General features: G+C 52.4%; 1 protein-coding gene across 2 annotated transcripts; it reads left to right on the top strand.

The window, feature by feature from the left end:
- Window positions 1-1,580: 1,580 nt before the first annotated feature.
- CCN5 (cellular communication network factor 5) lies at window positions 1,581-14,375 on the top strand. 2 transcript variants are annotated; one of them, XM_047746847.1, is made up of 6 exons: window positions 1,581-1,861; window positions 2,041-2,133; window positions 5,921-6,137; window positions 11,203-11,457; window positions 12,834-12,923; window positions 13,207-14,375. In XM_047746847.1, the coding sequence occupies exons 2-6, from the start codon at window positions 2,074-2,076 to the stop codon at window positions 13,425-13,427; spliced, it is 843 nt and encodes a 280-aa protein (XP_047602803.1). In that variant the 5' UTR covers window positions 1,581-1,861; window positions 2,041-2,073; the 3' UTR covers window positions 13,428-14,375. The 2 variants fall into 2 exon arrangements, with proteins under 2 accessions (XP_047602803.1, XP_047602804.1); XM_047746848.1 differs by lacking the exon at window positions 12,834-12,923 and having other exon boundaries at window positions 13,207-14,373.

The following is a 14,375-nucleotide window of genomic DNA, read 5'->3' on the forward strand; positions in this document are numbered from 1 at the left end:
CTGTCTCCAACCCTGGGGATGCGGTTCTGCACCCCGACAGTAGACTTGAAGCAAACAGTGGTCACAGAGGATGGTGAAGATACAGGCATTTCAATTCTCTCGTTCTCTGTGAGTCCTTGGAGTTTGGGTTTGTGCTTAAAATTTAAAACAGTGAGGGATGCCTGGGTGGCTCAATGGGTTAAGTCGCTGCCTTCAGCTCAGGTCATGATCCCAGGGTCCTGGGATCGAGTCCCACATGGGGCTCCTTGCTCGGCAGGGAACCTGCTTTTCTCCCTGCTTCTGCCTGCCTCTCTGCCTGCTTGTGTGTACTCTCTCTCTCTCTCTCTCTCTCTGGCAAATAAATAAAATCTTAAAAAAATAAAAATAAAATTTAAAACAGTGAAACAGTGTGACTGCAAAGGGTGGGGGGGCTGTCTTTATTTGGTAAGTGCAAGCTTTAGTTCACACATGAAGACTATTTGTCTCATCTCAAGGTCATTACTGAAAACAGTCCTGCCGTGCAAAGGAGTGGGGCGCTCAGCCACAAGGAACTGGGCAAAGAGCACCCAGGCTTGCCTTGGACTAAAACATAAGCATGGATAGACAAATAGATGTATCTTCTTCCCTGCCCGCCTGGGGACACCGCCGCTCCACCCTGCCCTCCTCCTCCAGCCAGAACCCACCGAGACCTAGCGTGCATTTCCATCAATGTCCCCCATCCCATCGCCTCTTTCCCCAGGACTAGGAGGAAGTCTCCCCCTCAGCAAGTCCCTCCATCTGACCCTGTATCTGGTCACTCTTCTTTTTCCTCACCCACCACCCGTTCTGGAAGCCAGGGCCCTCACTTCGAGTTTTGGGGTCCTGGTGGAGATTATGGGGGCCAAAGTCTTCCCCAGCCCCTGCTCGACACCCCCTGTTGTGACCTTTACCAAATTCTACAGTCCAAGCCCTTGTCTTCACACCCCTTACCCCCGCTGGCTGGAATGCTGGAGATGCCCCCAGAAATGAAGGGTTTGAATTTGGGTGTTCTGCTCCCCCCATACAGCACCACTCCCCACTTCCCCCAGCTCCAGCCACACCTTGGCTCCCAGAATAGGCACATTATCCTTATTGTACTGACTCCTGCCTAGGTGTATGTGCTGTTCCCTCTGCCTGCAAACCCTGCCTGCTCTTATCCCCTCTGTCTCTGTAAAGACACCTTCTCCAGAAAGCCAACCCTCACCTTCCCTCTGAACAAGGATCTCAGTATGCCCAGGAATTCCACCTGTTTTCCTGCTGTGGTCTCCCTCTCTGGGCTTTGTTCCAAGGTCACTGTTGTGTCTCCAGCTCCCACAGAGGGGGCCTCAGAGATGGCCAAATTCAATGCAATGGATTTGGTTCTTCCAGACCATCCAACAGGGTCGGCACACAGTAGGTCCAGCCTGCACAGGCTCATGCACCGTGGGCCGCCTTCCAGAGCCCAGGAAAGCCGGCGGGAGGGAGGCCCCTTGTTGCCAAAAGCAAACAGGCCGCCCAGGGAAGTTTTGCTCTGGGTCACACCCGCCTCTGGGTGGCTGCCAATCTTCCTGCCAGAAACCACAGGCCCAGCCGAAACTGCCCAGAGTCCGGGCCACACGGCTTCGGAGGACTTGGGTCAGTGCTGCAAAGGGGGGTGTCCTACGGAGCTCCTGCTGGGTCCACAGCGTCCCGGGGCTCAGGCTGGGGTCTAGGGCAGGGCTGCGGCGGCCACCCCCTTGGGCTGGGAGGAGCAAGAGAGGCCCCTGCCAGCCTGTCACAGGCTCTTGGCACTGGCACTGGCTCTGGCTTTCACACGCTCAAACACACACACACACACTCACACTGGCAGGCACCCTCTCGGTGGCCTCCGCGGTCTCATCTTCAGGTAAATGGGCTCATCAGTGGGAGCATGAGGATGGGGACAGGAGGGGGAATGCAGAGGCCAGTGTGTGCGCACACGTCTGTGTGTGTATGTGTGTGTGTGTGTGTGTGTGTGTGTGTTTGCCTGGGAGTGACCTCACAGCCGCCGGAACATAAAATCTTACAGTAGGTCCTGCCTCCCAGGCTCAAAGCTGGCTCCGTGGGGGACACAGTGACATGAGAGGCACACCACTGACCCATCTTCTGGCCTTCTCCCTCCTCTGCCTCCTCTCAAAGGTAAGGGGGCCCCGGGCCCCAAAATGTCCTGCTGACTTCCTTGGTGTGGTGGGAGAGGTGTGGGATCATTGCCAAGGATCCCCTGGAAGATTTCCTGCAGGTCCCTGGTGTTGGGCACAGCCCAGCTTCCCTCCCCGGTGCCCAGACATTTGTCTCTGGCCAGCTCTGCTGTGCTGCCTCAGGCGAGTCCCTTCTCTCTGAGCCTCAGCTGCTCCCTCAGCTAAATGGGCATAATGATCACAAGGTCTTTGCAAAGATCACAATGGTAATTCATCAGAAGGACCTGGACCGTGGCGGGTGTTCCAAAGGAGAGGGCCACGACTACTGGCGGTCCCCAGAGCCCTTCTACAGCGCTGAAGGGGGTGTCCTCATTATATATGAGAAGACGCAACATACAACCTGCTTTGCCTACCTGGAGCCAGGATTTGGATGGATGTTGGTGTCTACCTGATGGGAAAGTTCATACCGCAAGGGCATTACTGCTGTTGGGTGTGAGTGACCTGCAGACCCGGGCTGAAGGGGGACAGGGAGACATTCATGGAATAGCGATCTCCTCTCAGGGCACATTTTTCACAAGGTTTGTGAAATATCTACCTTGCCTAGCATATCCAACAACCTCATAAGGAATTATTATCCCCTGTTTTCGGGCAAGCAAGGCTCAGAGAGGGCAAGTAACTTGCCTAAAATCACATAGTGAAGAAACATCAGAGTAATTGAGGCGGTGGAGCCCAGGTGGGCTTGGCTGTGTGGGGAGTAGGGAAGGGGCACTTCTATTTGTGCCTCTCCTGCTGCCCATGCCTCTTCCCCTACCTGGACCAAGGCCCCAGCTGCCGAGCCCCATCATTCCCTCAGCAAATGCTGAGCTCCCGATGCCATGGAGACTGGCCCCACCACAAGTCACAATCTCATTGTACGTTCATGCTTCTCTGAGGATCATGGCAGGAGCATTTCTCTCCTGGATCCTGAGCAGGAGTGGGGGGCAAGGCTGTGAGCCCAGCTGGCATCCTGACCCCACTGTTTTTCTCCCCCAAGGGGCTGAGCAACACCTGATGCCCGGGTGAGTGGCTTGGGTAGTTGGAATAGGGGACTTGGGGTTCCGGGGCCAGGCTTAAATGAAAGACTCAAAGGAAGCTGTCTGGGACTCACTGTCCACCCCTCCCTTATTCCCTGTCCCCGGGAGCTGGGCGGGCGGCATACCGCACAGAATCAGGGACTTAGTCATCATGAATACAGAAAGCCACAACCATCCTCAGGGAGAGAATTCTAAGTCTTCCGGCAGCCTGTGGGCTCCTGGGCTCAGGTCTGTGAACAGGGGCAGGTGGCAGAGACCCGGAAACAGACAAAGTCACCGTGACCAAGAGTCAGCCATGACTTCATTTAATCCTTGTCCCCATTTCCAGATAGGTGGTCTCACCCCTTTGAGAAGGAAACAGCCTCCTCCCCCACGAAGCATTTACATGGTGTGTTGAAGGTCACACAGCCCATCCAGGTACAACCTGGATTTCAACTCTTTTCTAGAATATTCCACGTCCAGGGCTCATCCCCCTGGTGACTGCAGCAAGGCTCAGGGGAAACAGCATGAGTCTCCCTAGAGATCCAGGGAATCCAGAGAAGACAGGTGTCTCCTTGGCTGGGCTCCCTTGACCTCTCACTGTCCCTCCTGAATAAATAGGTAAACTGAGGCAGAGGCTAAGCTGGCAACAGAGCTGCCCAAGGACAAAGGTGGGTTGTGGTGATGAGAGCCTGGGACTTGGATTCACGTGGACCTAGATTCCAGTCCTGACTCTACCTCTTATTGGCCTCGTCCCCACACTGTTTTGAGCTTCTGTTTCTTGGTCTTTCCTGTGGACACAAAGCAAGTACCTCATCTGAAAGGGTTGAATTAGCACATTACAGCTCACGGCATGCCCGGGGTCAGTGCTGGCCACATCATCAGTATTATTAGTGGCCCCACCTGGGTGTCAGGACCAGCACATCCCCCTAAGCCAAGCTCACCCCGTAGGCAGCTTGGGGTGGGAACCCGGGTACAAAGCAAAAGACCTGTGGCCTGGCCTGGGAGGGACCCAAGAACCAATTCTGGTCAGGGGCCCCACTACTCACTAACCAAGGAAGCCCAACCTCTGCTTTGCACAGGGACCCCAAAGTTTGGCTGATGTCTCCTCAGGGTGATTCCCTGAGAATTGTTTCCAGATTTATTACAGTGCAGGCTTGGGTTCATAAAGAGGGGCCCTAGATGCTGCCATAGACTTCCAGACAAGCCGGATGCTGCTGGTCTGGACCAGGCTTTGAGGGGCAAGGCTAGGCCATCTTCTCTAGAATCTCTTCAGTATCACCCAGTCTCTAGCATGGAATTCCTGCAGAGATGGCGACTCGCTCCCCTGCGAGGTCCGGGGCACAGAGCTGCCCGCCGGCCTCCTGACCAGTGCTGTCCCTGCCTGGAGCCACCGCCCCCAGCCCGGCCCCCCAGGCTGGTTGGCCAGTCTGGGGTGGCCCCTGGTGGCTGGGGCACGAGCTGCAGGCCACTGAAGGCAAGTTTGCAGGACTGGGGGATTCTAGGGGTGGAACAAAGAGGGCCAAGGGTTTCATTGCCTGCTTTGGGGCCACACAGAAGTTTGGAGGTGATTCATTCTATTTTTGTAAACTGTAAGTCTTCCATCCTCCAGATGAAACCCTTTGGTCCTCCAAAGAGCCTATGGAACTAAAGATTGACCCCCCACCAAGGGGGCTACCGGGGAATATCTTGAATTATGCCTGCCTCTGGGTCCCCACCTTCAAATGGACATATGGGGAGACCATGTCATCTGGCTTCTGGCTTGATTGTTTCTCTGTCCTGAGTGTGGGGGAACAACAAGGACACTTGGATCAATACCTTGACCCTGTCCGTGGGGGATGGGTCCCTGGCTCAGGCTTTTCCCAATTACAGGATCCTTAAGGAGGAAGTGGGCTCAGCTTTGCAGCTAACACACTCTTGACTTTCGGCGAGATGCTTTCTCTCGCTGGAGCTCAGTTTCCCCCATCTCTCCCTGTCAGGGGAATGGGGGTTAGAACTGGAGCAGAGGTGTCAAAATCCTAGCTATGCATCAGAAGCCCCAGGACAGCCTGATAAAAACACAGATTCCAGAGCATGTCCCTGGAAGTTATATTTGGGAAGTCCCAGCGGAGGCCTGGGGATCAGTATTTTACCAAGTTTCCTGACGGATCTGATACATATCCAGAAACATACTCTGGGTTGTTCCAAAGATCAAAAACATCTATGATACTGTGTGATTTATTTAGTTGTCAAGACAAATATTTCCAGTCTACATGCTAGAAAATGTGCAGTGCCCTGCCATTGTAATCCTTTGTTTTGCTGATTTTGCCTTTCTGTAAGCTTCTGAGGGTGGGGCCCAGGTCATCCCTTGTAATTCCCCACGGTGATCATCATGGCTAAGGCGATGAGCATCTACAGCATGGGCTCTGTGCTCATGGGCTCTGTGCTCAGGGTTTAACATGCATCATTTCATGTATGAAATCCTGAAAACAATCCTCTGAGTTAAATATTACTGTTGCCCCCTTTTCACAGATGAAGAAACTGAGGCTTGGAGAGCTTGAGTAACTTGCCCAAGGTCACTCAGCTAATAAGGAGCAGAGGCAGGACTGCGACTCTAGGCCAAAGTCCTTGCTCACGACCACAAGGCCACACTGCCAAGGTTCAAGGCCAGGTCTGTGTGACCCTGGGGCCAAAGCGTGGACCCCTCACTGCCCACCTGGAATGCCCGTGGCCGAGTGACACGCTCTGTCTCTGCAGGTGTGTGCCCAGCTGTGCCCGACGCCCTGTGCCTGTCCCTGGCCACCACCACGATGTCCACTGGGGGTGCCCCTGGTGCTGGATGGCTGTGGCTGCTGCCGGGTGTGCGCACGGCGGCTGGGGGAGCCCTGCGACCACCTCCACGTCTGTGACCCCAGCCAGGGACTGGTCTGCCAACCCAGGGTGGACCCTGGACGCCGAGGGGCTGTGTGCCTCTGTAAGCAGGTTTGCGGGACGGATGCGGGTGTGTTTGGGAGGGTCAAGGCTGAGGGTTCCTGAGTCCAAGAGAAGCTCTTCTCTATCTCCTCACTTCAGGTGCACCAGCTGGTGGCCCACGTTTCCCCAGGCCCTCCTTCGGCTCCTCCCCTCTTGTCTTGGCTTCCACCACGCCGCCCACCTGGACAGCGTCCCCTCATTCCTATCTGTCCAAACCACAGCCGACTGTCAAAGCCAACCTCACACACTCCTCCCCCGAGAAGTCCTCTCAGATTCCTTAAACTGGGAATCACTATCCTTTCTCAGGACCTTCACAACACTTCTGAGAAAATAAAAGTGCAACGGTTTACTTGGGGGGCGGCATGGAGTAATAGGTGTCAGACAGTATGCTGAAACTACCCCAGGACCCTCACGTAAATCACATAATCCTCACAAGGACCCTCCGAGCTAAGTCCTTCCAGACTCACTTTACAGATGAGCCAGCTGAGGCTCAGTAATATTAAATAGCGTGATTACTGTTATGCAGCTCGGGACTGGGCCACACAGGGTGTGATGCAACATTTCATTCTGCCTTCCTCCTGGAGTGGGAGCCCTAGGACCTGAGTTCGAATCCTGAGTTTGCTATTTACTGGTGACCTGGAGCATGTTCCCTCTCCCACCATTCCAAGCCTTCGTGCCCTTGGATGCTTTAGATCAGAGTTCTCAACTTTGCTTTTTGGACCGGACAATTCTTTGTTATCATTCTATATTGGGGGAGGGGAGCTGTCCTGTACCCGGCAGGACCTTCATCAGCATTCCTGGTCTCTGTTCCTTGGACACCCCTAGCATGTCCCTCACCTGCAAGTCATGACACTCTGTCTCAGACAAATGTCCCCTGGGGAACAAAACCATCTCCAACAGAGAACTACTGCTTTAGAGAAATAGAAAAATGGGAGGGTATTCTTTTTTTTCTCAATAAGTCTTATAGAGCAATCTATGTCTTCATCTGTTTGCATGTATCCCTTTAAAAAAAGAACAAGGGCTCATGGATCACTGATAATGAGTCCACTTACAGAAAAAAAGCAAGTTTTAAAAAAACCCAACAAGACTAATAGACATAAAGTTATCAATACTAAATCCTTGTTAAACACTTTTTTTTTAAATCAGGGAAGTATAATCATGAGAAGATAGTGATTTGTTTTATAAACTCATACATGATTGCTAAGAAAAATGTATCTAGGGAAAAAATGAGATAAGTATCACTTATCTTCCCAGGCTGCTGTTTCAATGAGCCAGGACACATCTAAAGCATTTGGAAGCATTTTATTTATCCAACACTTTCATAGCCCCTACCATATGCCAGGCACTAAGGGCTTCACAAATACCACCTCACTTAATCTCACAGAAAGCATATGAAGTTGGTACTAATGTCATCTGCATTTTATAGACGGGTGGAAAAAAGAGGCACAGAGAGGTTAGGCAACTTGCCTAAGGTCACACAGCTCATAAGTGGCTGAGCTGGGATTTGAACTCAGGGAGCTGGCTCCACAATCTTCATGTCCATCACTCTACTGCCTGATCCTCAGCATATGATTAGTACATATTGGCTGTTCCTGTCACTAAATTTACTAAGGGGCTTTTCTTATTCCATCTTGATTCAGACTTTAGACTGTAGCTGATCTTTGCTTCTTCCTACAACTCCCAGCCATGGACAAGCAACATAGTGAGTGCTCATGAGTCAGATCTGGAGGCTGGTGAACCCCACAGATAAGACCTTACAGAAGCAGAGTCTAGGTCTTAGCTCTGGAGGGAATATGCTGCCTCAAACTCTCCAGTCAATTCCTAGCCCGACAGACCTCTGACAGCAGACTCTGAGCTGTGTGCGTGTCCACCATAAGCTCCCGACACCCCACACCCTGAGTGTGCAGCCTGCCCAGCTCAGCCAAGGGCATCTCCACCCTTCCTGCAGCTTGAATTCAAAACCTTACAATCATGAATTACAGTCATTCTTGATATCTGTCATTTTGTATACCCCACATAGTGCCCACCAGCGAAATCTTCACAATATTCTAGAACCTGACATTCTGGTCCCTTCTCAGTCCCTCCACGGCTACCGGCCTGTTCTGTCCTCACCCCCCACTCTGTTCCCAACACAGCGGCCACAGGGCTCCTTTCAATACATACATCAGATCACATCCCTCTTCCTCCTCAAGGCCTCCAACAGCTTCCCACCGCCTCCAAGTAAAAGCCAGTCCTCTCAGTGGCTACAAGGCCCCGTAATGTCCTGCTCCTGTTTTCTCTCTGACCCTGCCTAACTCCCTCTCTCTCTCCTGCTCTCTGCTCCAGCCATGCTGGCCTATTCTGTTCTTTAAATACCCTAGGGGAGGTCCCACTGCAGGGCCTTTGCACTGGCTGTTTGCTCTACCAGTGTTCTTTCCCCCCAGGTATCTGCATGGCAAGTTCCTGCATCTCCTTCTCATCTTTCTCAAATACAACCTTCTCTGGGAGGCCTTCCCCGATCACCATGTTCAACAGCCCTCTCCTGAACCTTGCCCCCATTATTTTTCTTGCTCTAACCACCATTGGACATCATAAACTCTACTTGTTTATAGTGTTTATTTCCACTAGAGTGAAAGCTCCAACAAGGGCAGGATTTTTGCCTGTTTTAGTCATTGTTGTATCACGAGTCCCTAGAACATGTCTGGCACATAGTAGGCCCCCAGTAAATAAGGACTGACTGAATGCATCAATGAGAGTAAAAGCTCTGGAGAGGCTGGCAATAACAGGGACCGTTCAGGGCGCGTGTCTTGTGGGCACACCCTTTACACATGTGATCTCATTAATAATGAACGTGTTCCCTCTCCCACCATTCCAATAAACCCTTAATAATGAGGTAGGTCCTATTATTAAAATGACTTTGCAGATGAAGTAACTGGGGTTCAGAGGGGTGAAGTCACCTGCCTGAGGTCACACAATTTGCAAGTAGCTAAAGGAAAAAAAAAATCCTCTGTTGTTCCTTCTCCTGCAAAGGACTCTCAGAGGGAAAGAGGGACGCAGAGATCACCAGATGACACGACTGGGCTCTGAAGTTATTTGAGGGAGGTTGCCGGACAAGGGGGCATTGGAAGGACCTGGAAGAGGAAGTAGGGTTTTGGCAACTATATGTGTATATGGTTGGCGGGGGGCAGGGGGTGGCGGATTGAAGAATACGTTTGGAGGTGCCTCCTGGTGTTTGGGATCCCGCATAAAGGTACACAGACCCCAGGGTGGGGAGTGGCCACCCAGGGATCCTCAGCCCCGCCCCCAGCCAGCTCTGAGCTGGAGGACCAGGAGAGGTGCCAGGAAACCTTGCTAAAATTATCACCCCTCCAGCTGACTTTCCGAAACAATCCCTCTGTTTACCAGATCCTCCCGGAGACCAGGAGCCCAGGGCTGTGGCCCCAGGAGTCTGGTGGGAGACCCCTCAGGATTGAGGGGCAGCTGCCCCTAGTTTCCAGGAAACTGGCGGCCACATGATCCAAGCCCAAGGTCAGGGATTTGGCGTCAGAGGGCTGTGGCCTGGAAGGAGCTGGGAGAGAGCTGGCTCTCGTTCCGTCCTCCCCGAGGAACGGACATCCCCCACTCCCGTTCACTGAGCATCTGCTATGTTCCAGGCTTTCGGCAAAACGCCTTAAGTACACTAGTTCCTTTAATCCTCCAGTGGCCCTGGGAGCCAGGTAATTTGGCTCAGAGAGGTGCAGTGACCTTTCCCAAGCCCCACAGTTAGCAGGTGGGAACAGGGGCTGGCACCCACATCTGCGCAGGTCCCAAATCCCTGCGCAGGTCCCAGATCCCTACGTAGGTATGGGCCTGTTGGAGGTTTTATTCTGAAGACCTGGGAAAACCTGCCTTTGGGCAAATCTTTCCCCAGACCCAGCTGAACTACCCCTGGAGTCTCCAGGACTTTCGGCTCCTCCTTGCTCTGCCCTCCCTGGGCGGCTCACCTATGCATCTCCTTGCCTTTTCATTCTGTCTGGCAGATGGTGACTTTCACATCTGTCCCCCTCCTGGTGCTCCATCTTTCAAGATAAGGACTATGTCTTAGTCCTGTCTAGGAGCCCAGTGGCTTGTCACCCAGGAGGGGCACACGACACATCTCTGGAACTGTAAGAAATCAGAACCCTTTCATGAGTGTCTCTTCTTTGCTGGGTCTTGCACGAGGCATTCATTCAAACGACCTGGGAGTGTCCCAGCCATGCTCTGAGCCAGCATAGGGCGGCCCTGGCCCTCAGGGAGTGCTTGCCCATTGCAGGAAGTGGGAATAATGCCTGTATCTTGAGGGCTTCATTTGAAGAGTGTCTCTTGAGCACCTCCTGTATGCCTAGCACGGTGTTAGAAGTTATGGAATATCGTCTCCCGTACTGGAAGGCATGGAGCTGTTCTCATCATTGCTATTGTTAAGGCGACTCAGAGAAGTTAAGCAACTTATCTAAAGTCACAAAGCCAGCAGGTTAAGCCCAGGCCTGGCAGGGATGACTACAACCTGGCAGAGGCACATTGAAAGTGTGTTGCATGAACTCTCAGTGTGTATGTAAGTTATATATTTAATAATATAGTATATAGTAATATAGTATATAGTAATTAATTACATTAATAATAACAACAGAGCATCTGGGATCTGTTGAAGGTCTCTTTTATGTTGGATTCATTACATATATCATTTCATTTGGTCTCTACCACAACCCTGTGAAATAAGTGCCCTTATAACCCATTTTGCAGATAAGGAAACTGAGGTAAGAAGAAGTAAAGTTGCTTGTCCAAGCTCCATAGCTAATAAAAAGCAGAGTGGGGGCTCCAACCAGGCCAGTGTCCCCACAGCCCCTATGCCAGGATGCGGTACACCACACTGTCTTCCCGACGGCACCAGGGGAGGCTGGCGATGGGGACCGGCTGGAGAGCCTTGGCAGTGAGCAGATGCTGAAGGGACTTGGTCCCCAGCTGGATCTGGGCCAGCTCTGCAGAGAGACTGGGTGGAGGAAGCGGCTGGCACGGTCTTGCCCAGGGAAAAGCTGGGGGTCATGGATGGGGTTCCGGTTTCTCCTCTGCAGGGGGAGAGGATGACGGGAGCTGTGAGGTGAACGGCCGCCTGTACCGGGATGGGGAGACCTTCCAGCCCCACTGCAGGATTCGCTGCCAGTGTGAGGACGGGGGCTTCACCTGTGTGCCCCTGTGCAGCGAGGACGTTCGGCTGCCCAGCTGGGACTGTCCGCATCCCAGGAGGGTTGAGGTCCCTGGCAAGTGCTGCCCTGAGTGGGTGTGCGACCGGGGAAGGGAGCTGGGGGTCCAGCCCCTCCCAGCCCAAGGTGAGTGCTGGGTGGGCCCAGGCCAGGGCCAGGGCCACCCGGGGGTGGGGCTTCCCAGCAGCTGGGACACCTGGACTTGTCAGAGCACCGGTTTCCCTGACTGCTGCTGGGAGGGGCTGGTGGCTGAGGATACTCGGAAAGCCCAGCGGGAGTCACAAGACTTCTTTAAACTGACAAAACAACAAGTAAATAATTCTAAATCATAAATAATGGAAAATAAAAATTGGTGGCGGAATGGGGAAGGGAAGGGAGGGCTAGGATACTTGGATCAAATGCTCCCATTTCATAGCAGAGGTATACTATTATGATATACACTAGTATTCTATTTCTAATATATTGATATGCATTAATAATACACTTATATAATTTAAATATTACATAGTATTATGAATATGTAGTTATTCGGGCTTATCCAAAGGGGAACTCAAAACTGAACCAGGCAACGTGGTTGCCTCTGGGATGTGGGCTTAGGGGTGGGCAGAGGTGGAGGAAAGACAGTTACCTCTTGCTATAAACTCTTTAGTTCTAGAGAATTTGTTACTGTTACATTAGTGGGTTATTGTAATTATATGAACATGATCTTTTTAAAGAAAGGCACCTGAAAAGAAGGCATTGGTTCATTGATGGTGGTGCCGCATCAGAGTAGATAGAGCAGGGTGGGGTTCAGCATGGAGTCTGTCTGGGTTCTAAGCCCAGCTTCTCTATTTCCTAGCTGTGTGACTCTGAGAAAGTTGCTTAACTTCTCTGTGCCTCAGTTCCCCCAACTATAAGATGAGGGTAAATGTGTCTAACCTGCAGAGCTGTTGTAGGGGTCTGGATGAGTAAGCCCAAGGAAAGCAGTCACAGCAGCAGCTCGCACAGAGCACTCCATCTGTGGTGGCTGTCATTATCCCTGTTGTGGAATGGAACACATCCACTTAAATACATAGGAGGATGCCAGTGAGTTCATCTTATATATGAAAAATCTGGGTGGGACACTGTAAATGCAATCTCATCTCCATTACGTGTGTCCGTGTGTGTGCGTGTGTGTCCGCATACGCCCTGCATACACACAGGTGCATATCACACGTATCACAGGCTTTCTCAACCTGGGCACGAGTGACACTCTGGTTGGGTGATGCTCTCGTAGGGGAGCTGCCCTGTGCCCTGCAGGGTGTTCAGCAACATCCCTGCTGGGTTCCAGTAGCCTCAGTCCCAGCCGTGTCCATCAAGATGTCTCCGGACATTACAAAAGGAGGAGAGCACAGTCACCCCCAGCTGAGAACCATTTGGTTAATAAGGACCAGAAGAAAGGAGACCACAATATTAAGAAAGCAGAATAAGATGTGAGGAGGAGGAGAAGCTAGACGGTGCTGAACCCTCCCATCTTGTTCCAGGTACAGCCTCAGAAACCCTAGCAGCTTTGCCACCGAGTCCCAGCACCTCTACTCACAGGCCACAACCTCCTTCCTGGAAGATGCCATGGGGTACAGAAATGAGAAACCCACCACGTACTGGGGGACCATCACGGCCGGCACCATCGTAGCTGCCTAGTACCCGGCACAAATGAGGTGCTCACAGCACCGTGCTAAGCATGCCCCCTCCGTTATTTTACTCAGTCCTAACTATCACCCATTAGAAAACTTACATGGGAAGAAACTGAGGTCCAGAGAGGCTAAGGGATGTGACCAAGAGGGCGCCGCTGGCAGCTGGGTTGACTTGGCTGCCAGGCCCGGACCTCACAGTGCTGACCTCTCTTTCTTCCCCCAGGACCCCAGTTTTCTGGCCTTGTCGCTCCCCCACCCCCTGGCGCCCCCTGCCCAGAGTGGAGCACAGCCTGGGGCCCCTGCTCAACCACCTGTGGGCTGGGCGTGGCCACTCGGGTGTCCAACCAGAACCGCCTCTGCCGCCTGGAGACCCAGCGCCGCCTCTGCCTGCTTGGGCCCTGTCCACCTGCCAGGGGCCGCGGCCCATGGAACAGCGCCTTCTAGAGCAGGGCTGGGAATCTGGGGGCTCCGGGACCACCCTCCCCAGAAGGCAAGCCAGCGCTTGGGCCCTGAGCAGAAGGCAGATGGCTCCTCCCCACGCCCTTGGCTAGGCAACGGCATCCAGGCCCTGGAGGACCAGAATGTTCACAAGCCGTCTGCTCCATCTGGACCCTGAGATAGAGCCGGGATGTCTGCCCCAGCCCCCTTCCTCTACCTCATGGCCTAGGGTGCTGGCCAAGGTTTCCAGGGTCTTCTGCTCCATTCCCAACAGCCTTTATCAAACATGTGCATAGGCAAGCTTCCCAGCAGATAGGACAACCAGCTGTCCCTTAATCATCAGGCCGAGGCAGGTGCTGGGCTGGACTGGCTATTTTTCTGGGGGTGTGGTGAAGAGGGGCACACAGATATTCTGAATCTCCTGCTTCCTTTCCTGGAGTGACATAAAAATGTCCCCGTATATGTGTCTGTGCAAGAGCTTGTAGGTCAGGCTTATGCTGTCTGAGAAAGCTCCCCCACACCCCACCATCTAGGGTAGAATTCAGAGGTCGCACGTTTTGTGAAAGTCACAAGGTGAAATCACACTGTCTGGAACAAAGTCGGAAAACAGGCCTGAGAGTGATCTATTAAACCCAACTTGTATTCATAGGAATGAACCTTTCTCAGGCACCTGCAAAGTACCAGGCGCAGAGCTAGACACTTTATATATAGGTTGGTGCTTCGCAACATTTAAGACCAGAGAAAAGTAGGGGAGCATGAAGGATAGCTCCCTGGGGACTGGGAAACGTGGCCTGAAATAAACCAACCCAAGTGTGAAATTCTGCCTGAAGTCTCATGTTTTATTGCTTTAAAAAAAAAAAAAAAAACCTATGTACAAATTTTCCATCCTCCTCTGTGATCTACAGGTTATGTTTAAAAATAAAAACTGTGTTTTCATCAGACTCCAACCAGGAA

Source organism: Lutra lutra, chromosome 9, assembly GCF_902655055.1.
Source record: "Lutra lutra chromosome 9, mLutLut1.2, whole genome shotgun sequence".
NCBI lineage: Eukaryota > Metazoa > Chordata > Mammalia > Carnivora > Mustelidae > Lutra > Lutra lutra.